We start from the raw sequence: 26,444 nt of genomic DNA, 5'->3' as shown, positions 1-26,444 counted from the left end.
TTTGCGGTGTGTTTGTCGAGATCCGATGAATTGTGGGTTTATGATCAAGTTTATCTATGAGAAATATTTGAATCTCCTATAAATTCTTTTATGTATGATTGGTTATCTTTGCAAGTCCCTTCAAATTATCAGTTTGGTTTGGCCTACTAGATTGATCTTTCTTGCAATGGGAGAAGTACTTAGCTTTGGGTTCAATCTTGCGGTGTCCTTTCCCAGTGACGGCAGGGGCAGCAAGGCACGTATTGTATTGTTGCCATCGAGGATAAAAAGATGGGGTTTATATCATATTGCTTGAGTTTATCCCTCTACCTCATGTCATCTTGCTTAATGCGTTACTCTGTTCTTATGAACTTAATACTCTAGATGCACGTAGGAGTCGGTCGATGTGTGGAGTAATAGTAGTAGATGCAGAATCGTTTCGGTCTACTTGTTGCGGACGTGATGCCTATATACATGATCGTGCCTAGATATTCTCATAACTATGCACTTTTCTATCAATTGCTCAACGGTAATTTGTTCACCCACCGTAATACTTATGATATCTTGAGAGAAGCCACTAGTGAAACCTATAGCCCCCGGGTCTATCTTTTACCATATAAGTTTCCGATCTACTTTATTTTGCAACCTTTACTTTCCAATATATATCATAAAAATACCAAAAATATTTATCTTATCTTATTATGTCTACCAGATCTCACTTTCTCAAGTTACCATGAAGGGATTGACAACCCCTTTATCGTTTTGGTTGTGAGGTTCTTGTTTGTTTGTGTAGGTATGAGGGACTTCTGTGGAGCCTCCTACTGGGTTGATACCTTGGTTCTCAAAAACTGAGGGAAATACTTACGCTACTTTGCTACATCACCCTTTCCTCTTCAAGGGAAAACCAACGCAGTGCTCAAGAGGTAGCAAGATGGATATCTAGCGTCGTTGCTGGGGAGGTCTTCGCTCAAGTCAAGACATACCAAGTACCCATCACAAACTCATCTCCCTAGCATTACATTATTTGCCATTTGCCTCTCGTTTTCCTCTCCCCCACTTCACCCTTGCCATTTTATTCGCCCTCTCTTTCCCATTCGCCTCTCTTTTTTGCTTGTCTTTTTTTGTGCTCGTGTGCTAGTTCGTTTATTTCGTCGTTATGGCTAGCTCAGTTTTCATCCCTTCGTCTCCCGATTTTGAAGTCCTCCACTTCAAACAAAGACAAGGAGAAGATTAAAAAATGCTTGGTTTAGGATGTTAGAATCCTATCGTAGTTGCAATATAGAAGGAGATTTCAAAATTTTACTTCGCAATTTTTATGTTGGGCTAACCATATCACATAGATAACTCCTTGATTTTGCCGCCAAAGGGAGTTTTATTGAAATTGATCCTAGCTTTGCTTATGAAATTATAGAGGGGATACTAGGAGTACTCCCCCTACAAAAGGGATCACCCCTTACTCAAGAAGGAATCCAAATCCTAGAGAAATTATGTGAATTGCAAAAATTTGTTAAACCTCTTAAAAATGTTGGTGGGAATCTCAACCGCGGGAATACTTTGATTACACTGTGCAATAAGCAGTTGGATGCTCTAGATCAAAAGATATCCGAGCACGAAGGAAAACATAAGGAACCTCCTGGATCCGAGCATAACTCCATTAAAAAGACGAATAGCAAAGATGGCAATACTTAGATCTATCCTCGCTTTTATGCCTAGCTAGGGGTGTTAAAAGATAGCGCTTGTTGGGAGGCAACCCAATTTTATTTTTTGTTTCTTGCTTTTTGCTTCTGTTTAGTAATAAATAATTCATCTAGCCTCTGTTTAGATGTGGTTTTATGTTTAATTTAGTGTTTGTGCCAAGTAGAACCTATAGGATCATCTTGGGTGATAGTTAATTTGATCTTCTTGAAAAACAGAAACTTTTGCACGCACGAGAATAATTTTAATAAGTCACATAAACGTGATTTTTAGTTGATTCTTTTTGAAGTAGATCATAGACAAATTGCCTAGGACTTCCTATTGTTTTAGGATTTTTAGAGTTCCAGAAGTATTCAAAAGTTACAAATTACTACAGATTGTTTTGTTTTTGACAGATTCTATTTTTCGTGTGTTGTTTGCTTGTTTTGATGAATCTATGGCTAGTATCGGGGGGGGGGGGTGAACCATAGATAAGTTGGAATACAGTAGGTTTAACACCAATATAAATAAAGAATGAGTTCATTACAGTACCTTAAGTGGTGGTTTTTCTTTCTTGCACTAACGGAGCTCATGAGATTTCCTGTTGAGTTTTGTGTTGTGAAGTTTTCAAGTTTTGGGTAAAGATTTGATGGACTATGGAATAAGGAGTGGTAAGAGCCTAAGCTTGGGGATGCCCATGGCACCCCAATATAATTCAAGGACAAACAAAAGCCTAAGCTTGGGGATGCCCCAGAAGGCATCCCCTCTTTTATCTTCGTCTATCGGTAACTTTACTTGGAGCTATATTTTTATTCGCCACATGATATGTGTTTTGCTTGGAGCATCTTGTATGATATGAGTCTTTGCTTTTTAGTCTACCATAATCATCCTTGCTGTACACACCTTTTGGGAGAGACACACATGATTCGGAATTTATTAGAATACTCTATGTGCTTCACTTATATCTTTTGAGCTAGACAATTTTTGCTCTAGTGCTTCACTTATATATTTTTAGAGCATGGCGGTGGCTTAATTTTGTAGAAATTATTGATCTCTCATGCTTCACTTATATTATTTTGATATTCTTTTAGAATAACATGGTATTTGCTACGGTCATAAAATTGGTCCTAATATGATGGGCATCCAAGTTGGGTATAATAAAAACTATCATAGAAAGTGCATTAAACACTTTGATCAATTTGATGCTTGATAATTGTTTTGAGATATAAAGGTGGTAATGTTAGAGTCATGCTAGTTGGGTAATTATGAAATTGAGAAATACTTGTGTTAAGGTTGGCAAGTCCCGTAACATGCACGTATGGTAAAAGTTGTGTGACAAATTTGTTGCATGGGGTGCTCTTTTAATTGCCTTCCTTGTGTGTGGAGGTCGGGATCGCGCAATGGTTAACTCCTACCAACCCTTCCCCTAGGAGCATGCGTAGTAGTACTTTGCTTCAAGGGCAAGTAAACTTTTGCAATAAGTATATGAGTTCTTTATGACTAATGTGAGTCCATGGATTATACGCACTCTCACCCTTCCACCACTGCTGGCCTCTATTATGCCGCGCAACTTTTGCCGGTATCATGCACCCACCATTTGCCTTCCTGAAAACAGCCACCATACCTACCTATTATGGCATTTCCATAGCCATTCCGAGATATATTGCCATGCAACTTTCCACCGTTTCATTTATTATGACATGCTCCATCATTGTCATATTGCTTTTTGCATGATCATGTAGTTGACATCGTATTTGTGGCAAGGCCACCTCCATAATTTTTCATACATGTCACTCTTGATTCATTGCATATCCCGGTACACCGCTGGAGGCATTCACATAGAGTCATATTTTGTTCTAAGTATAGAGTTGTAATTCTTGAGTTGTAAATCAATAAAAGTGTGATGATCTTCATTATTAGAGCATTGTCCCAAGTGAGGAAAGGATGATGAAGACTATGATTCCCCCACAAGTCGGGATGAGACTTCGGACTTTATAAAAATAAAAGAGGCCAAAAAAGCCCAAATAAAAAAAGAGGCCAAAGAAGCCCACAAAAAAAATGAGAGAAAATAGAGAAGGGACAATGTTACTATCGTTTTTCCATACTTGTGCTTCAAAGTAGGACCATGATCTTCATGATAGGGAGTCTCCTATGTTGTCACTTTCATATACTAGTGGTAATTTTTCATTATAGAACTTGGCTTGTATATTCCAATGATGGGCTTCCTCAAAATGCCCTAGGTCTTCGTGAGAAAGCAAGTTGGATGCACACCCACGTAGTTTCTTTTGTTGAGCTTTCATATATTTATAGCGCTAGTGCATCTGTTGCATGGCAATCCCTACTCACTCACATTGATATCTATTAATGGGCATCTCCATAGCCCGTTGATACGCCTAGTTATGTGAGACTATCTTCTCCCTTTTGTCTTCACAACCACCACCTTATTCCACATATAGTGCTATGTCCATGGCTTGCGCTCATGTATTGCGTGAGAGTTGAAAAAGCTGAAGCGCTTCAAAAAGTATGAACCAATTGCTTGGCTGAAACCGGGGTTGTGCATGATGGGAGTATTTTTTGTGATGAAAATGAAGCATGGCCTAACTATATGATTTTTTGTAGGGATGGGCTTTCTTTGGCTATGCTATTTTGATAAGACATGATTATTTGTTAGTATGTTTGAAGTATTACTATTTTTATGTTTTATGAACTTTTATCTTGAATCATTTTGGATCTGAACATTCATGCCACAATAAAGGAAATTACATTGAGAAATACGCTAGGTAGCATTCCACATCAAAAATTCTGTTTTTATCATTTACCTACTCGAGGACGAGCAGGAATTAAGCTTGGGGATGCTTGATACGTCTCCAACATATCTATAATTTTTTATTGTTCCATGCTATTATATTATCCGTTTTGGATGTTTATGGGCTTTACTTTACACTTTTATATCATTTTGGGGACTAACCTACTAACCGGAGGCCCAGCCCGAATTGCTGTTTTTTTTGCCTATTTTAGTGTTTCGAAGAAAAGGAATATCAAACGGAGTCCAAACGAAATGAAACCTTCGGGAGCGATCTTTTTTGAACAAACACAATCCAAGAGACGTGGAGTGGACGTCAAGAAGCAGCCGAGGCAGCCACGAGGTAGGAGGGCACGCCCCCCACCCTCGTGGCTCCCCTGACCTACCTCCTTTGCCTATATATATCTACGTACCCCGAAAACATCCAGGAGCACCACGAAAAACTATTTCCACCGCTGCAACCTTCAGTATCCGCGAGATCCCATCTTGGAGCCTTCACCGGCGCTCTGCCGGAGGGGGAATCGACCATGGAGGGCTTCTACATCAACACCATAGCCTCTCCGATGAGTTGTGAGTAGTTTACCACAGACCTTCGGGTCCATAGTTATTAGCTAGATGTCTTCTTCTCTCTCTTTGAATCTCAATGCAAAGTTCTCCTTGATCTTCTTGGAGATCTATTCGGTGTAACTCTTTTTGCGGTGTGTTTGTCGAGATCCGATGAATTGTGGGTTTATGATCAAGTTTATCTATGAGAAATATTTGAATCTCCTCTGAATTCTTTTATGTATGATTGGTTATCTTTGCAAGTCTCTTCGAATTATCAGTTTGGTTTGGCCTACTAGATTGATCTTTCTTGCAATGGGAGAAGTGCTTAGCTTTGGGTTCAATCTTGCGGTGTCCTTTCCCAGTGACAGCAGGGGCAGCAAGGCACATATTGTATTGTTGCCATCGAGGATAAAAAGATGGGGTTTATGTAATATTGCTTGAGTTAATCCCTCTACATCATGTCATCTTGCTTAATGCGTTACTCTTTTCTTATGAACTTAATACTCTAGGTGCAGGCAGGAGTCGGTCGATGTGTGGAGTAATAGTAGTAGATGCAGAATCGTTTCGGTCTACTTGTTGCGGATGTGATGCCTAATTACATGATCATGCCTAGATATTCTCATAGCTATGCACTTTTCTATCAATTGCTCGACAGTAATTTGTTCACCCACCGTAATACTTATGCTATCTTGAGAGAAGCCACTAGTGAAACCTATGGCCCCGGGGTCTATCTTTTACCATATAAGTTTCTGATCTACTTTATTTTGCAATCTTTACTTTCCAATCTATATCATAAAAATACCAAAAGTATTTATCTTATCTTATTATCTCTATCAGATCTCACTTTTGCAAGTTATTGTGAAGGGATTGACAACCCCTTTATCGCGTTGGTTGCGAGGTTCTTGTTTGTTTGTGTAGGTACGAGGGACTTCTATGGAGCCTCCTACTGGATTGATACCTTGGTTCTCAAAAACTGAGGGAAATACTTACGCTACTTTGCTGCATCACCCTTTCCTCTTCAAGGGAAAACCAACGCAGTGCTCAAGAGGTAGCACGTACGCTTACGCGAGACTGGTTCTACCGACGTGCTTTGCACATAGGTGGCTGGTGAGTGTCTGTTTCTCCAACTTTAGTTGAATTGAGGTTTTAATGCGTAGGTAAGAACGGTTCTTGCTATAAGCCCGTAGCAGCCACGTAAAACTTGCAACAGCAAAGTAGAGGATGTCTAACTTGTTTTTGCAGCGCTTGTTGTGATGTGATATGGTCAAGGCATGATGTGATATAAATTGTTGTATGAGATGATCATGTTCTGTAACAAAGTTATCGACAACTCGCAGGAGCCATATGGTTGTCGCTTTATTGTATGCAATGCAATCGCCATGTAATTGTTTTACTTTATCACTAAGCGGTAGCAATAATCGTAGTAACAATAGGTGGCGAGACGACAACGATGCTACGATGGAGATCAAGGTGTCGCGCCGGTGACGATGGAGATCATGATGATGCCTCGGTGATGGAGATCATGAGCACAAGATGATGATGGCCACATCATGTCACATATTTTGATTGCATGTGATATTTATCCTTTATGCATGTTATTTTGCTTAGAATGTCGGTAGCATTATAAGATGATCCCTTACTAAATTTCAAGGAACAAGTGTTCTCCCTGAGTATGCACCATTGCTGCAGTTCGTCGTGCCGAGACACCACGTGATGATCGCGCGTGATAAGCTCTACGTTCACATACAACGGGTACAAGCCAGTTTTGCACACGCAGAATACTCGGGTTAAACTTGGTGAGCCTAGCATATGCAGATATGGCCTCGGAATACTGAGACCGAAAGGTCGAGCGTGAACCATATAGTAGATATGATCAACATAGTGGTGTTCACCATTGAAAACTACCCCATCTCACGTGATGATCGGACATGGTTTAGTTGATTTGGATCACGTGATCACTTAGATGATTAGAGGGATGTCTATCTAAGTGGGAGTTCTTAAGTAATATGATTAATTGAACTTTAATTTTTCATGGACCTAGTACCTGATAGTATTTTGCATGTCTATGTTGTTGTAGATCAATGGCCCATGCTACCGTTCCTTTGAATTTTAATGCGTTCCTAGAGAAAGCTAAGTTGAAAGATGATGGCAGCAAACTGGGTCCATAACTTGAGGATTATCTTCATTGCTGCACAAAAGAATTGCGTCCTCGAAGCACCGCTAGGTGCCAGGCCTGCTGCAGATGCTACTGATGGCGTTAAGAACGTCTGGCAGAGCAAAGCTGATGACTACTCGATAGTTCAGTGTGCCATGCTTTACGGCTTAGTCGGGACTTCAAAGACGTTTTGAACGTCATGGAGCATATGAGATGTTCCAGGAGTTGAAGTTAATATTTCAAGCAAATGCCCGAGTTGAGAGATATGAAGTCTCCAACAAGTTCTACAGCTGCAAAATGGAGGAGAATAGTTCTGTCAGTGAACACATACTCAAAATGTCTGGGTATCATAATCACTTGACTCAACTGGGAGTTGATCTTGCAGTTGATTGTGTCATTGACAGAGTTCTTCAATCACTGCCACCAAGCTATAAAGGCTTCATGATGAACTATAATATGCAAGGGATGAACAAGACTATTCCCGAGCTCTTCGCGATGCTAAAGGCCGCGGAGGTAGAAATCAAAAAGGAGCATCAAGTGTTGATGGTCAATAAGACCACTAGTTTCAAGAAAAAGGGCAAAGGGAAGAACGGGAGCTTCAAGAAGAATGACAAAAAGGTTGCTGCTCAAGAGAAGAAACCCAAATCTGGACCTAATCCTGAAACTGAGTGCTTCTACTGCAAAGGGACTGGTCACTGGAAGCGGAACCGCCCCAAGTATTTGGCGGATAAGAAGGATGGCAAAGTGAAAGGTATATTTGATATACATGTTATTGATGTGTACTTAACTAATGCTCGCAGTAGTGCCTGGGTATTTGATACTGGTTCTGTTGCTCATATTTGCAACTCGAAACAGGGGCTACAAATTAAGCGAAGATTGGCTAAGGAGAGGTGACGATGCGTGTGGGAAATGGTTCCAAAGTCGATGTGATCGCGGTCGGCATGCTACCTCTACATCTACCATCAGGATTAGTTTTAGACCTGAATAATTGTTATTTGGTGCCAGCGTTGAGCATGAACATTATATCTGGATCTTGTTTAATGCAAGACGGTTATTCATTTAAATCAGAGAATAATGGTTGTTCTATTTATATGAGTAATATCTTTTATGGTCATGTACCCCTGCTGAGTGGTATATTTTTATTGAATCTCGATAGTAATGATACACATATTCATAGTGTTTAAGCCAAAAGATTGAAGTTTAATAATGATAGTGCAACTTATTTGTGGCACTGCCATTTGGGTCATATCGGTATAAAGCGCATGAAGAAACTCCATACTGATGGTCTTTTGGAATCACTTGATTATGAATCATTTGGTGCTTGCGAACCATGCCTTATGGGCAAGATGACTAAAACTCCGTTCTCCGGAACAATGGAACAAGCTACCGACTTACTGGAAATAATACATACCGATGTATGCGGTCCAATGAGTATTGATGCTCGTGGTGGGTATCGTTATTTTCTCACCTTCACAGATGATTTGAGCAGATATGGTTATATCTACCTAATGAAGCATAAGTCTGAAACATTTGAAAAGTTCAAAGAATTTCAGAGTGAAGTGGAAAATCATCGTAACAATAAAATAAAGTTTCTACGATCTGATCGTGGAGGAGAATATTTGAGTTACGAGTTTGGTCTTCATTTGAAACAACATGGGATGGTTTCATAATTAACGCCACCTGGAACACCACAGCAAAATGGTGTGTCCGAATGTTGTAACCGTACTTTATTAGATATGGTGCAATCTATGATGTCTCTTACTGATTTACCGCTGTTGTTTTGGGGTTATGCTCTAGAGACGGTTGCATTCACTTTAAATAGGGCACCATCAAAATCCGTTGAGACGACGCCTTATGAACTATGGTTTGGCAAGAAACCAAAGTTGTCATTTCTTAAAGTTTGGGGCTGCGATGCTTATGTGAAAAAGCTTCAACCTGATAAGCTTGAACCCAAATCGGAGAAGTGCGTCTTCATAGGATACCCAAAGGAAACTGTTAGGTACACCTTCTATCACAGATCCGAAGGCAAAATCTTTGTTGCTAAGAATGGGTCCTTTCTAGAGAAGGAGTTTGTCTCAAAACAAGTGAGTGGGAGGAAAGTAGAACTTGATGAGGTAACTATACCTTCTCCCTTATTAGAAAGTAGTTCATCACAGAAATCAGTTCTGGTGATTCCTACACCAACTAGTGAGGAAGCTAATGATGATGATCATGAAGCTTCAGATCAAGTTACTACCGAACTTCTTAGGTCTTCTAGAGTAGGATCCGCACCAGAGTGGTATAGTAATCCTGTTCTCGAAGTCATGTTGCTAGACCATGATGAACCTACGAACTATGAGGAAGCGATGATGAGCCCAGATTCCATGAAATGGCTTGAAGCCATGAAATCTGAGACGGGATCCATGTATGAGAACAAAGTGTGGACTTTGGTGGACTTGCCCGATGATCGGCAAGCCATAGAAAATAAATGGATCTTTAAGAAGAAGACCGACACAGATGGTAATGTTACTGTTTACAAAGCTCGTCTTGTTGGAAAGGTTTTTGACAAGTTCAAAGAGTTGACTATGATGAGACTTTCTCACCCATAGCGATGCTTAAGTCTGTCCGAATCATGTTAGCAATTGCTGCATTTTATGATTATGAAATTTGGCAAATGGATGTCAAAATTGCATTCTTGAATGGAAATCTGGAAGAAGAGTTGTATATGATGCAACCGGAAGGTTTTGTCTATCCAAAGGGTGCTAACAAAGTGTGCAAGCTCCAGCGATCCATTTATGGACTGGTGCAAGCCTCTCGGAGTTGGAATAAATGCTTTCATAGTGTGATCAAAGCATATGGTTTTATACAGACTTTTGGAGAAGCCTATATTTACAAGAAAGTGAGTGGGACCTCTGTAGCATTTTTAATCTTATATGTAGATGACATATTGTTGATTGGAAATGATATAGAATTTCTGGATAGCATAAAGGAATACCTGAATAAGAGTTTTTCTATGAAAGACCTCGGAGAAGCTACTTACATATTGGGCATCAAGATCTATAGAGATAGATCAAGACGCTTAATTGGACTTTCAAAAAGCACATACCTTGATAAAGTTTTGAAGAAGTTCAAAATGGATCAGTCAAAGAAGGGTTCTTGCCTATATTACAAGGTGTGAAGTTGAGTCAGACTCAATGCCCGACCATAGCAGAAGATAGAGAGAAAATGAAAGTCATTCCCTATGCTTCATCCATAGGTTCTATCATGTATGCAATGTTGTGTACCAGACCTGATGTATGTCTTGCTATAAGCATAGCAGGGAGGTACCAAAGTAATCCCGGAGTGGAGCACTGGACAGCGGTCAAGAACATCCTGAAATACCTGAAAAGGACTAAGGATATGTTTCTCGTTTATGGAGGTGAAAAAGAGCTCGTTGTAAACGGTTACGTCGATGCAAGCTCTGACACTGATCCGGATGACTCTAAGTCGCAAACCGAATACAAATTTTTATTGAATGGAGGAGCTATCAGTTGGTGCAGTTCCAAGTAGAGCGTCGTGGCGGGATGTACGTGTGAAGCGGAGTACATTGCTGCTTCGGAAGCAGCGAATGAAGGAGTTTGGATGAAGGAGTTCATATCTGATCTAGGTGTCATACCTAGTGCATCGGGTCCAATGAAAATCTTTTGTGACAATACTGGTGCAATTGTCTTGGCAAAGGAATTCAGATTTCACAAGAGAACCAAGCACATTAAGAGATGCTTCAATTCCATCCATCATCAAGTGTCGAAAGGGGACATAGAGATTTGCCAGATACACACGGATCTGAATGTTGCCGACCCATTGACTAAGCCTCTTCCATGAGCAAAACATGATCAACACCAAAGCTCCATGGGTGTTAGAATCATTACTATGTAATCTAGATTATTGAGTCTAGTGCAAGTGGGAGACTGAAGGAAATATGCCCTAGAGGCAATAATAAAGTTATTGTTTATTTCCTTAATTCATGATAAATGTTTATTATTCATGCTAGAATTGTATTAACCGGAAACTTAGTACATGTGTGAATACATAGACAAAACCTATAGTCCCTAGTATGTCGCTACTTGACTAGCTCGTTAATCAAAGATGGTTATGTTTCCTAACCATAGACATGTGTTGTCATTTGATAAACAGGATCACACCATTAGGAGACTGATGTGATGGACATGACCCATCCATTAGCTTAGCATTATGATCGTGTTAGTTTCATTGCTACTGCTTTCTTCATGACTTATACAAGTTCCTCAGACTATGAGATTATGCAACTACCGAATAACGGAGGAACACTTTGTGTGCTACCAAACATCACAATGTAAATGGGTGATTATAAAGGTGCTCTACAGGTGTCTCCGAAGGTGTTTGTTGGGTTGGCATAGATCGAGATTAGGATTTGTCACTCCGTGTTTCGGAGAAATATCTCTGGTCCCTCTCGGTAATGCACATCACTATAAGCCCTGCAAGCAATGTGACTAATGAGTTAGTTACGGGATGATGCATTACAGAACGAGTAAATAGACTTGCCGGTAACAAGATTGAACTAGGTATTCAGATACCAACGATCGAATCTCGGGCAAGTAACATATCGATGACAAAGGGAACAATTATGTTGTTATGCGGTTTGACTGATAAAGATCTTCATAGAATATTGATACGTCTCTAACGTATCTATAATTTTTTATTGTTCCATGCTATTATATTACCCCTTTCGGATGTTTATGGGCTTTATTTTACACATTTATATCATTTTTGGGACTAACCTACTAACCGGAGGCCCAGCCCGTATTGCTGTTTTTTTGCCTATTTCAGTATTTCGAAGAAAAGGAATATCAAACGGAGTCCAAAAAGAATGAAACCTTTGGGAGCGTGATTTTTGGAATGAACATGATCCGGAGAACTTGGAGTGCAAGTCAAGAAGCTTGCGAGGCGGCCAAGAGACAGGAGGGCGTGCCCACCCCCTCTGGGCGCGCCCCTATTTCCTGGGCCCCACAGGCAGCCACCGACGTACTTCGTCCTCCTATATATACCTACGAACCCCGAAAACATCCAGGGAGCCAACGAAGCACAATTTCCACCGCCGTAACCTTCTGTATCCGTGAGATCCCATCTTGGAGCCTTCGCCAGTGCTCCGCCGGAGGGGGAATCGACCATGGAGGGCTTCTACATCAACACCATAGCCCCTCCGATGAGTTGTGAGTAGTTTACCACAGACCTTCGGGTCCATAGTTATTAGCTAGATGGCTTCTTCTCTCTTTTTGGATCTCAATACAATGTTCTCCCCCTCTCTTGTGGAGACCTATTCGATGTAAACTCTTTTTGTGGTGTGTTTGTCAAGATCCGATGAATAGTGGGTTTATGATCAAGTTTATCTATGAGAAATATTTGAATCTCCTCTGAATTCTTTTATGTATGATTGAGTTATCTTTGCAAGTCTCTTCGAATTATTAGTTTGGTTTGGCCTACTAGATTGATCTTTCTTGCCATGGGAGAAGTGCTTAGCTTTGGGTTCAATCTTGTCGTATCCTTACCCAGTGACAGAAAGGGCTGCAAGGCACGTATTGTATTGTTGCCATCGAGGATAAAAAGATGGGGTTTATATCATATTGCTTGAGTTTATCCCTCTACATCATGCCATCTTTCTTAATGTGTTACTCTATTCTTTATGAACTTAATACTCTAGATGCAGGCAGGAGTCGGTCGATGTGTGGAGTAATAGTAGTAGATGCAGGCAGGAGTCGATCTACTTGTCGCGGACGTGATGCCTATATACATGATCATGCCTAGATAATCTCATAATTATTCGCTTTTCTATCAATTGCTCGACAGTAATTTGTTCACCCATCGGAATACTTATGCTATCTTGAGAGAAGCCACTAGTGAAACCTATGGCCTCCGAGTCTATCTTTTATCATATAAGCTTTCAATCTACTTTTATTTGCATCTTTACTTTTTGCATCTATATTATAAAATACCAAAAATATATTTATCTTATCATACTATCTCTATCAGATCTCACTTTCGCAAGTGGCCGTGAAGGGATTGACAACCCCTTTATTGTGTTGGTTGCGAGTTCTTTGTTTGTTTGTGTAGGTGCATGGGACTTTTGAGGAGCCTCCTACTGGATTGATACCTTGGTTCTCAAAAACTGAGGGAAATACTTACGCTACTATTGCTTCATCACCCTTTCCTCTTCAAGGAAAACCAAAGCAAGCTCAAGACGTAGCAAGAAGGATTTCTGGCGCCGTTGCCGGGGAGGTCTTCGCTCAAGTCAAGACATACCAAGTACTCATCTCCCTCGCATTTACATTATTTGCCATTTGCCTCTCGTTTTCCTCTCCCCCACTTCACCCTTGCTGTTTTATTCGTCCTCTCTTTCCCAATCTTCTTCTCTCTTTCGCTTGCCTTTTTGTTTGCTAGTCGTTATGTCTAGTTCCTTATCCGCTCCTATGTCTCACGAGTTTGAAGTTCTTCACTTCAAGCAAAGGCAAGGAGAAAACTTAAAAGATGCTTGGTACAGGATGATGGGATCTTATCGCAAATGCACCCTAGAGGTGAACTTTAGAATTCTCCTTCGCAATTTTTATGTTGGGTTAAATATGACGCATAGACAACTCTTGGGTTGCATTGCCAAAGGAAATCTTATTGAAATTGACCCTAGTATTGCTCATGAAATTATAGAGGGAATAGTGAGAACACTACCTCAAAAGGGAGGATCACATCCTACCCAAAAAGAAACACAAGTGTTTGAAAAGATTTGCGAAGTAACAAAAAATTTACAAAAATCTCTTGAGCCACTTAAAAGTGTTAGCGGAAATCTTCACCGCATGAATATGTTGATTACTCTTTGCAATAAGCGGTTGGATTCTTTAGATCTAAAAATTTCCGAGTATGAAGGGAAACGTAAAGAACCCGAAGGTATAACGGGAATCAACCACGGAGGGCTTCTACATCAACACCATAGCCCCTCCGATGAGTTGTGAGTAGTTTACCACAGACCTTCGGGTCCATAGTTATTAGCTAGATGGCTTCTTCTCTCTTTTTGGATCTCAATACAATGTTCTCCCCCTCTCTTATGGAGATCTATTCGATGTAAACTCTTTTTGCGGTGTGTTTGTCGAGATCCGATGAATAGTGGGTTTATGATCAAGTTTATCTATGAGAAATATTTGAATCTCCTCTGAATTCTTTTATGTATGATTGAGTTATCTTTGCAAGTCTCTTCGAATTATTAGTTTGGTTTGGCCTACTAGATTGATCTTTCTTGCCATGGGAGAAGTGCTTAGCTTTGGGTTCAATCTTGTCGTATCCTTACCCAGTGACAGAAAGGGCTGCAAGGCACGTATTGTATTGTTGCCATCGAGGATAAAAAGATGGGGTTTATATCATATTGCTTGAGTTTATCCCTCTACATCATGTCATCTTTCTTAATGCGTTACTCTATTCTTTATGAACTTAATACTCTAGATGCAGGCAGGAGTCGGTCGATGTGTGGAGTAATAGTAGTAGATGCAGGCAGGAGTCGATCTACTTGTCGCGAACGTGATGCCTATATACATGATCATGCCTAGATAATCTCATAATTATTCGCTTTTCTATCAATTGCTCGACAGTAATTTGTTCACCCACCGAAATACTTATGCTATCTTGAGAGAAGCCACTAGTGAAACCTATGGCCTCCGAGTCTATCTTTTATCATATAAGCTTTCAATCTACTTTTATTTGCATCTTTACTTTTTGCATCTATATTATAAAATACCAAAAATATATTTATCCTAACATACTATCTCTATCAGATTTCACTTTCGCAAGTGGCCGTGAAGGGATTGACAACCCCCTTTATTGCGTTGGTTGCGAGTTCTTTGTCTGTTTGTGTAGGTGCGTGGGACTTTTGAGGAGCCTCCTACTGGATTGATACCTTGGTTCTCAAAAACTGAGGGAAATACTTACGCTACTATTGTTGCATCACCCTTTCCTCTTCAAGGAAAACCAACGCAAGCTCAAGACGTAGAAAGAAGGATTTCTGGCGCCGTTGCCGGGGAGGTCTTCGCTCAAGTCAAGACATACCAAGTACTCATCTCCCTCGCATTTACATTATTTGCCATTTGCCTCTCGTTTTCCTCTCCCCCACTTCACCCTTGTTGTTTTATTCGTCCTCTCTTTCCCAATCTTCTTCTCTCTTTCGCTTGCCTTTTTGTTTGCTAGTCGTTATGTCTAGTTCCTTATCCGCTCCTATGTCTCACGAGTTTGAAGTTCTTCACTTCAAGCAAAGGCAAGGAGAAAACTTAAAAGATGCTTGGTACAGGATGATGGGATCTTATCGCAAATGCACCCTAGAGGTGAACTTTAGAATTCTCCTTCGCAATTTTTATGTTGGGTTAAATATGACGCATAGACAACTCTTGGGTTGCATTGCCAAAGGAAATCTTATTGAAATTGACCCTAGTATTGCTCATGAAATTATAGAGGGAACAGTGAGAACACTACCTCAAAAGGGAGGATCACATCCTACCCAAGAAGAAACACAAGTGTTTGAAAAGATTTGTGAAGTAACAAAAAAATTACAAAAATCTCTTGAGCCACTTAAAAGTGTTAGCGGAAATCTTCACCGCATGAATATGTTGATTACTCTTTGCAATAAGCGGTTGGATTCTTTAGATCTAAAAATTTCTGAGTATGAAGGTAAACGTAAAGAACCCGAAGGTATAACGGGAATCGACCATGGAGGGCTTCTACATCAACACCATAGCCCCTCCGATGAGTTGTGAGTAGTTTACCATAGACCTTCGGGTCCATAGTTATTAGCTAGATGGCCTCTTCTCTCTTTTTGGATCTCAATACAATGTTCTCCCCCTCTCTTGTGGAGATCTATTCGATGTAAACTCTTTTTGCGGTGTGTTTGTCGAGATCCGATGAATTGTGGGTTTATGATCAAGTTTATCTATGAGAAATATTTGAATCTCCTCTGAATTCTTTTATGTATGATTGAGCTATCTTTGCAAGTCTCTTCGAATTATCAGTTTAGTTTTGCCTACTAGATTGATCTTTCTTGCCATGGGAGAAGTGCTTAGCTTTGGGTTCAATCTTGTGGTGTCCTTACCCAGCGATAGAAAGGGTTGCAAGGCACGTATTGTATTGTTGCCATCGAGGATAAAAAGATGGGGTTTATATCATATTGCTTGAGTTTATCCCCCTACATCATGTCATCTTTCTTAATGCGTTACTCTGTTCTTTATGAACTTAATACTCTAGATGCAGGCAGGAGTCGGTCGATGTGTGGAGTAATAGTAGTAGATGCAGGTAGGAGTCGATCTACTTGTCGCGGACGTGATGCCTATATACATGATCATGCCTAGATAATCTCATAATTATTCGCTTTTCTATCAATTGCTCGACAGTAATTTGTTCACCCACCGTAATACTTATGCTATCTTGAGAGAAGCCACTAGTGAAACCTATGGCCTCCGGGTCTATCTTTTATCATATAAGCTTTCAATCTACTTTTATTTGCATCTTTACTTTTTGCATCTATATTATAAAATACCAAAAATATATTTATCTTATCATACTATCTCTATCAGATCTCACAATGTTTGGACATAAAGATCGATATATTGGAAGACAATATTTGGACATCGGAATGGTTCCGGGTGAGTTCGGGCATTTACTAGAGTACACGGGGGTTACCGGAACCCCCTGGGAGTGTATGGGCCTTATTGGGCCTTAGTGGGAGAGAGAGGAGGAGGCGGCCAGGTGGAGGGCTCCCCCCCAAGCCCAATCCGAATTGGGTGCCCCCCCTTTTCTTCCCTCTCTATCCCCTTCCTTCCTCTCCTACTCCAACTAGGGAAGGGGGAATCCTACTCCCACCGGGAGTAGGACTCCCCCCTTGGGCGCGCCATGAGAGGGCTGGCCCTCGCCCTCCTCCACTCCTTTATATACGGGGGAGGGGGGCACCCCATAGACACACAAGTTGATTGTTTAGCCCTGTGCGGTGCCCCCTCCACAGATTTCCACCTCGGTCATATCGTTGCAGCGCTTAGGCGAAGCCCTGCACCCGTAGCTTCATCATCACCGTCATCACGCCGTCGTGCTGACGAAACTCTACCTCGACCTCAGCTGGATCTAGAGTTTGTGGGACATCACTGAGTTGAACGTGTGCAGATCACGGAGGTGCCGTACCTTCGGCGCTAGGATCGGTCGGATCGTGAAGACGTACGACTACATCAACCGCGTTGTCATAACGCTTCCACTTTCGGTCTACGAGGGTACATGGACAACACTCTCCCCTCTCGTTGCTATGCATCTCCTAGATAGATCTTGCGTGATCGTAGGATTTTTTTTTTGAAATTACTGCGTTCCCCAACACCGCCTTCTCTTCTGATCACATTTACAGAATCGCAAACTATTCTTCACAGAACTGAAAACACCCGGTACAACCTGGTGTGGAATAACAACCTTCGCTCTTTCGGATCGTTTTCTTCACCAATGAACCAGGTAGCAGCAGCGCCACTGCTCCAGCCACCTCCACCATGAGCAGAACCACCTCCACCATGAGTAGAACCAACGGTGATCCTCCTGCACCATGAGAAGCAGCACCGTCGTATCAGTTCGCCGCCTCCATGAGCAGCAATGCCGTCATATCAGTTCGCCATCTCCTCTAGAGCAGCAGCACTGCCGATCTCCTGTCACCAGCGCTGCCATGAGCAGTAGCGCCGCTGCGAGAAGATGCTGGTCTCGTTTCTCATCGCAAGCCGTCGTCCCTCAGCGGGCATATTCTACATGGCCGTCAGTGGTGCTATTATTTCCTCTTCCCTTGCGTGAACCAAGCATATCACGTATTCGCTCGTCCCTGATTTAATACAATGTATTCTCATTACAATACTGAATACGTTACCTCTGCTCGAACCAAAGGCGTCGCAAGGTGTTTCCAGTACCCGTGCACCTCTATGGCCGTTGAACACGAACATGTGCGCCAGGAAGCGGAGCGCCTTGGTATCGAGCCCCAGGCTATCAACGTCGCGACACCTTGCGAGCACGCAGTCAGGCACACATGCATTCACGCGGCCTCCGTCTCCCCGCCATGGTCGGACGTTGCCACACTATCCCAGACCAGCTTTGACTCCATGAGGTACATGCTCCTCTTTCCATGACGGTCGCCGCCCGCCCGTCCTCGAGATCCATCCTCTTGATCCTGTCGTAGGCCTCACATTCCGCCGCATCTGGATAAGGTCAAGAAGAAAGGCAGCAAAATAAGGTTTGACAAGGAGAATTACGTCGCAACAACCGTTTATAAGGTAAGATTGTCCATGTCAAAGATGACCTATGAGACGATGGCCCTGGACTCCAACGTCAATCCTACCTGCCTCTCACCAGTTTCCACCGATGCCATTGGCGTGTGCAAGAGAGATCCAAGGATTTTTGTTGCAGGAATATCCAACTTCTCCCAATTACAGCTCCTCGATGTGACTACCTCGGTCGCCGCCTCTGATTCCTAGGGACACGAAGCGGAGGAACCTTGGTAGAGGCCGGAAGAGGAGAGGTGTGGCGGAAGAAAAATCTGAGGGAGCTGCGGGAGGGAGGAGGGGTGAAGGGACCATGGTCTTGCGGAAGGAAAGCAAGAATTGAGGAAGGATATTCTGCAGTTATTGAGAGGATCGTGTGAGAGGATTTTCTGGGCCACCTACATGTGTGCGGGAGGGAGCGAAGGGGGAGAAGGAGACGAACGAACCACTTACCGCCCAACCATCACGACCGCAGACAGTAGAGATAACTCTTCATTCAGAACAGCCGGGCCTCCCAACTCGAATGGGTTATAATCAGCGGAGACCATTTGCACCTTCGTTTTTTCTAGAATTTTGCATGTAAATTATGATCTAGTAAAAATATATTTATGGATTACAAAAATGTTTGTACAATATAAATTAATCCAAATATTTGTAAAATTATAACTAAAAATATTATACAAAAATTGTACTCCTCATAGATGAGCAAATGTTTTAACATAAAAATAAGGGAGTCGCTAGGTCTCGAACCCACGAGGGGCGCGACCAAAGACACCCTTCACGCTCTATTGTCTATGCATACAAAAGATGATTAGTAAATCAACCTTTTAATATAGAGCATATAAGCCTGAGTATTATATAAAAAATAACTAGTAAAACGTATGTAATAAAACTATGTTCAAATATTTGTATGTTAAAATAGTATACATACAAACGATGATTAGTAAATGAAAACATTTAAATATAAACTTGTGTATTAAATTAGACACAATTGAATATTCATATCAACAATTTCAAGTATGAGTATGTAATTACATGGAAATTGAACTATACAAATGTGCATATAATTATTGAAACTTTTGTGTAATTAAAAAAATATTTTGGAATTGTAGTTTTTACAAATATTTTTTATTCTAAACTAAACATTTTTCATAATTGGTAAATTTTGTTTCAAATATATAAATATTTTTAATATAATACATGGACAGTTTTGGAAGTAAGTTTTCTGTATTAACAATATTTATAACACGAATAAGTAAACATTAATTTTCTGACGGAGATCATAATTTACATGCTATCTACAAATTTCTAAAAAAAATCAAAGGTGCAAAATGGCTCTACTGATCATAGTCCATTTGAGCTGGCAGGCCCAGGTTTCTAGTCGAATAGCGTAGTTATCCATCTACACAAGTAATGCCGTTGCTTTGTTGGTTCACCTGGTGTGCACACCTTCGTTGGCTCGAATCCAGACGCCTTCAAACAATACTAGTGGATGACGCGCGCCTTGCTGCGCCGTTTTTTATAAACGGAGTGTATTTTCCATATTTGTATTGTAGATATTTCGCGTTGTTTGTTTATTTGTTAGGATATTTGACGTGTTTCTTCATTTTTCATTGAGTCACATACCGATATCTTGCCAGCGAGGTCGGGGAGCCCACGAAGCTTGTCGTCGCTGCTGTCGTGGGAGTCCCTGCCTCCTTCACTGCCAGCCAGTCCATCTCGCTCTCGTGGTGTCTCCCGAGCCCATCTCCAGCTCCACATGTCCGCGGGCAAAGCTCGCCCACCGGCGATCCCCGCCCTCGATCGCGTGGTTACACCCTCGTTGAAGACATGGCCCTCCTCTGTTGCGCCCCATAGCGTCCGGCCATGGCAGTGAACCAAACTCCTTGGCCACCAGAATCATGCCTTTAGTCCCTCCCGCCGAGGAATCAGGCCGTGCGGCAGCTTGAACAAATGATTCCTCATCTAAACTCCAACGCGAACCGACCACTTCCAGTTGGGATGAGAAGGGAAGAGACCCTTGAATCCAAACCTCATGATGGTCGAGCATGTGAACTCGGAGTTGAGTAATGGGATAATGGGGAGACAGTTGCTCGACCAACATCAACATCGCTCCAGATCAAGGATTAGCAGCAGAGCAACGACAACAACGCAGAGGATACTGGAGCACACGAGAGGGAGCGGCGCCGGCGTAAATAAAGAAAGCGGAGGGAAACCAACCTTGAATTTTACTTTTGAGGCGGCGCGTAAGGAAATCAGAGAAGGACGTTGCCACTTTGCGATTTGCCTCCTACTCCCTCCGGTCTACTTTGACCAAACTTATAGAAAATAATAATAACAATCACAATACCAAATCAATATGGTTAAATTCATTAAGAAATCTAGTTTCATAGTATGTATATTTGATACTGTAGATGTAGAATTTGACTTTATACAAATCTAATACGCAAAATAAAAAAGGACCAGAGGAGTACGCATGTATTCATGAATTTTCTTAAGGAGGGATACAAAGCAAATGTTTGACCAGCTCAGAACCCATTGACCATAGGGGTCCACCTCGTAAAAAAACGCTCAACCGCTCTCAGGCCTCCAATTCCCGGGAGCTTGGAAATTATAGTGATATTTTATCATTTTTTGCTTATACTATTGGACTGACAAGTGGGTCTCACTTAGGCTTTTTTGCATAATTAAAATAATCTAGGGAGTTAACTGGAAAATTTTACTCCTAGCCACTAACACGCGGGCCGCTGCCACGCTGGCATGCCATGTAGGCAGAGTGTACGCCCGGATACAGTAGAAAACACCGTATTTGCACCAAACAACAAGTTTGATAACCGTAAATCCGTATTTTACAAGTTTTACCACCAAACTGAACATCCGGTGCAAGTTCTATGACTACCAGTAATATTTCCTCTCTTTTTTTTACATTGAAAGCTATATTATTTGTACCTTTCTTTCGATTGTACGTGTCTCTTGGAGCTAAAAATTGTATTAAATGACATTAATGCAAAATGGCACATACATACCCTCGTCTCATATCAGACTTTTAAGACTGTAATAGCCACTCATGTTAGTTTGGGCTACAATCCTTCACCACCAGTCCGACTGGTTGGGAAAACTGAGCCATGCCACGGAATAATTCAAAAGAAGCGGGCGAAGTTGCGACACCAAGAGCCAGCCAATTGATCCCCTTACCGATACACAAACCGTCAAGATCTAAAGAGAGCAACAAATCGGATGACACATACTCTCACATGCCCTACATCGAGCATCTGATGGATTGTCGTCGAGGTAGGGATAGATCGGAAAAACCTTATTCCACTGCGCTATCATCACCACCACATGGTCAATGTCGCTAGAAAATCAAAATATAAGGAAAATAAGGATTTGCTAAAACTAAGAGCATCTCCGACAATTGTTGTAAAAACTTATCGTAAAGGTGGTTTTACTGGATGTCTGTACAATTTAGGAAAACTTGGCAGGTGAGGTGTTTTCCCAGTTCAATTAAACTCCCGTAAAAGTGGATCTTGGTGGTGGTGCAACGGTGACGTCGAACTCCGATGATGGTAGGTTGACGGGCGAGCGGTGCACCGACGATGGTCAATGGCGTGGCGGTGATTAGTGGCGGCGGGAATGGTGATCGGCGAGGGCGGCACAACAGACTCCAGTGACGGTTGACTGGCGTGGCACTTTTTATGGGAAGCGCCATCTTCTCGTAAATGGAGAGGAAGTTTTGAAGAGTTTAACGATATCTTATAAAAGAATCGCGCGTTTACGAGGAATTGTTGGAGAGTCTTTTGGTCCAACTTCCCCAAATGACGGTAATTTTATGGGTACAGGAACCGTTGAAGATGCTCTATATGGTTGCTTGGATGCCGGATATTAGCTACAGGTTTATAGAAATGAGTATATGGCTGAATTTTAGTAAAACCAGTTTTAGTAACTTTTTTGTGAATAATCATTTTATAGAAAAAAATTGTGTTAGGAAAGTGTAAAATTGGTAGGGAGTTTTTTATTTGGATACGATCCATCCTGTTTCAATTTTCATGTAAGTTGACTCTTTTTACGTACATGTGTTGTCTATTTTTATGTCAGTATAAGTTACAACCAGTTTATGAAAACCGTGGTTTTAGAAAAACAAGTAATACTCGTTTTTCTATAAACGGGGAATCCCGGGTTATTATAAATAAAAAAGGAAAATGTGTAAAATGAAAGAAATGAAGAAAGAGAAGAGGCATGTGACATGTGAGGGTATGCCACCCCACCTGCTCCTTTTCCCCCTCTCTCCGAGCCGACAATGCCACTCGAGTCGAGTGGTGGCCACTCAGGTCGATCTTGTGTTATGTACAACAGCAACTGGTGCGCCTTTGTCACGTCTACTGCCTTTGTCTCTTTACAATTATAGATAGTCATTTCGCTGCGTCTTCATGCACACAATGCAATGCTCTAGCCATGATCGCCGTACCACGGCTAGCAAAGCTTCGCTCGTATCTATCTGTCCACGACATCTGGCCTATTTCTTTACTACCATCAGCCAGCTTTGTTTTTCCGAATCACATGCTCCCTTATTTTATCTCCTTTTTTTAGGGGTCCTTATTTTATCTCTTTTTTTTAGGGCTCCTTATTTTATCTCCTGTGAAAAACGAAAAATAATACTGCCCACTCTGGGTCTTGGGCTGAATATATTTCCCGTACTCCATGTCTTGTTCATGGGCCAAAGGTAGACCAAATCCATATCGAGCGGTGGGAGGCCCAGCACGGAGTGATGTGACATACGGCCCAATATAAGCAACGCCCTATCCGGCGGCGGCTATCCCCATCGCATAAAAAGCTGGGAGGTGAGGCGTACCAAGAACCCTAGCCTCCGGATCCATCCATCCGCCCCTCGCTGCCGCTGCATCTCGTCTCCACCACCCCACTTGCCCCCGGTGAGCAGCGCCCCCCTTGCTAATCCAGATCCGCCGGAAAATCCAGTCGATTTCGAGTTTGCCCTTCTCATCCTCCTGTTTTCGTTGACCTCCTCCTCGTTGCTGCTTCCTTGTTCCAGGACCCAGGAGGATCGTCGGAGATGTCGGACACCGATGAGCACCACTTCGAGTCCAAGGCCGACTCCGGCGCCTCCAAGACCTACCCTCAGCAGGCCGGCGCCATCCGCAAGGGTGGACACATCGTCATCAAGGCCCGTCCCTGCAAGGTCTGTGCCTTTTCCGATCTATTCTTACCATAGGAAAGCTCTTATGTCTGGTTGGCTGATGGATGCGTATGGGAATCTGCTGCGGTGATCTGTGCTAGTCGGGTGCAGATTTGCAAGTTGTTAGATCTACAAGTCCAAGTACCATTCTTTGCTGTAGATGCGGATGGATATACACGGGTCCATGATATCTGTTGGTGCTACAAATTTACCTTGATTTCCTATATCCACCGCTATGTCTTAGGATCTTTTCATTAGCTCCGACTGTGTCCTCACTCCTGAATTAATTTTAGGAATCCTGTTTCAGTAAATCTTAACGCTGCTAGATTTGGCAAGGTGCTAATTAAAGTCTATATCTGTTTTACAGGGAATTTACGAACAGTTTAATTAGTAATCGGCATAGTCGGTAGTTTTCATAGTTTGCTGATGCATACTATTTATTCAGTTTCAGATGCTAATTTAAGTACTATAACTATTTCTGGTTATGTAGCTACTACCACTCAGTAGTAGTTGTTCTTGTATCAGTTTAAAGCTGCAGTTTTGCTAGAACTCATCTAGATGAGATATAATTTGGTCTCATTCACCTTTTATAGCCATTGGATGTGATGCTATAAGATGCGTGTGTGCTGATGTGGGTTGTATTTGTTCTTGTTTTCAAAGTGAATGAGACCAAATTATATCTCATCTAGATGAGTTCTAGGTACTCCCTTAAAGCTGTGCCGATATTGTTTCATTTGATTATGCGAGTGTTTCCTGTTGGGTTGTTGTTGCTTTGTTTTACTATGCGCATCTGATTGTCTAATTGCTGCTCCAAACTCAATAATTCCTGCCTGCCACCAGAAATTGCTTTGTGGTCCAGCATGTTCTGAAGAATCATTTTGGTTTAATCTTTGAGCTAGGTTGTTGAGGTCTCCACCTCCAAGACTGGGAAGCATGGTCACGCAAAGTGTCACTTTGTTGCCATTGACATCTTTAATGGAAAGAAGCTTGAGGATATCGTTCCTTCATCCCACAACTGTGACGTAAGCTACACCGAGATGATTCATTTTGTTAGTTTCTTGTTATTCGTTCAGTAGATCTTATTTAGCCTTCTCTGTTGTGTTATTTGTTCAGGTCCCCCATGTTGACCGCCAAGATTATCAGCTGATTGACATAACTGATGATGGATATGTATGTTTCATTTTCAATCTGTCCTTCCATTTCCATTTATGTGCAAAGCGTACTCCTATTTCTAACTTTGTGATGGCTTTCTACAGGTCAGCCTTCTAACTGAGAGTGGCAACACTAAGGATGACCTGAAGCTTCCCACTGATGATGTTCTGCTTGGCCAGGTCTTGTGCTCTAGCTGTTGAAACTTGTTATGCTGCACATCATATCTTCCCGTCACTCTCTTGATGTTTCTTTGCTCTGTGAAATGCAGATCAAGACTGGATTTGCTGATGGCAAGGACCTGATCCTGTCTGTGATGTCCGCCATGGGTGAAGAACAGATCTGCGCTGTGAAGGAAATCGGTGGTGGCAAGTAAGCAGCTGTGCGTGGTTGCCTACCTGCGATACTTGGTATCTAGTGCTTCTGGGTGTTTGAGATACACATACATAGGCATCAAGATATCTGTTGGGTGAAACAAGTTTGATCCAGATTTGTGTGTTTTTTACACCGAATGCTCGAGGTGCTGCTAGTACTTTGTTATCTATCTATCTATCTCTATTATAATACCCTTTGGAATTGGAACTGAGTGGTTGCTGGAACTTAGATTCCGGTTTGCTCATCCGCCCTATCTCTATGAATGAATTGGTTTGGGTTATTTGTGGTTCGACTCTCTGCTGCATTTTCTAGTTCTATTGTAGTTGGAGAAGAGTAGTTTAGAAATTTTCGTCATCATTTGTGCTAGTTATGAATCTGGGTTGATGCTATGTTTGTGGATTTTCTCCAGAGGTTAGCCATTGCCGGTGCCTAAAAATACACGATGTGTTTACTAGTTGGAATCCACACCCGAGGAGATGGCCCTCGTTTGGTCGTAATCTTAATCATCGTGTAGAAACCCAAACCGTGAACTGTTGGTATATCGACCGGTTTGTTGAACAACTCCAGCGCGACTGGCATATTGATTTCGCGAGTAAGGATAAGGTACACACTTTTTCTTGAATATGCAGAGTGTGCATATCATATACTCCGTATTAAAGAAAGGCAAAGAGTGCCTCCACCATAATTTACATGCTATTCCTCGCCACTCACCGGCCTCTCTACCCTACTAAAGAAGGCGTTACATTCCTGTTCAAAAGTCCAGCGGAGGACCAAACCAAACCCTCATAACACACTTTTTAGCAACTGCTCGATCGAAAGCCGTGCTCCCTTAAAGACAATGGCATTCCTATATTTCCATAACTCCCATCGAGACAATGGCATTTCTATGTTTCCACAACTCCCACCAAGTAAGCACAAAGATGGTTCGCAGATCCTTCCGTGCTCACATTGTTTTATCCTTGCTTGTCTATGGCCCATTCCACCGGTGAGTCTTGGGTAGAGGGGATCAAATCCGGTGTACCCAACGTAACACATTGCCGTCCAAATTGCCCGAGCAAACACACACGCGAGCATTATATAGCTGATCAACGTAACACATTGCCGTCCAAATTGCCCGAGCAAACACACACGCGAGCATTATATAGCTGATCGTTTCTTCCTCTTCGCACCAGACGACCCGAGGTCCAACATCTGTTTCTTCCTCTTCACACAAGACGAACGATCCGAGGTTCAACATCTGTCTTTCATGGCCAACTAGGTGAAGAATCTGCATTGCAG

The 26,444-nt window shown here is 41.9% G+C and overlaps 1 protein-coding gene across 1 annotated transcript; it reads left to right on the top strand.

Moving 5' to 3' along the window:
• The first annotated feature begins 23,236 nt into the window (after positions 1–23,236).
• LOC119363894 (eukaryotic translation initiation factor 5A-1-like) lies at positions 23,237–25,446 on the top strand. The gene is made up of 6 exons (XM_037629264.1): positions 23,237–23,379; positions 23,499–23,645; positions 24,542–24,664; positions 24,756–24,812; positions 24,899–24,973; positions 25,063–25,446. The coding sequence occupies exons 2-6, from the start codon at positions 23,520–23,522 to the stop codon at positions 25,165–25,167; spliced, it is 486 nt and encodes a 161-aa protein (XP_037485161.1). The 5' UTR covers positions 23,237–23,379; positions 23,499–23,519; the 3' UTR covers positions 25,168–25,446.
• The last annotated feature ends 998 nt before the right edge of the window (positions 25,447–26,444 follow it).

This window comes from Triticum dicoccoides, chromosome 2B (assembly GCF_002162155.2).
Source record: "Triticum dicoccoides isolate Atlit2015 ecotype Zavitan chromosome 2B, WEW_v2.0, whole genome shotgun sequence".
Lineage (NCBI taxonomy): Eukaryota > Viridiplantae > Streptophyta > Magnoliopsida > Poales > Poaceae > Triticum > Triticum dicoccoides.
This window is presented reverse-complemented; position numbering and strand designations above follow the sequence as displayed.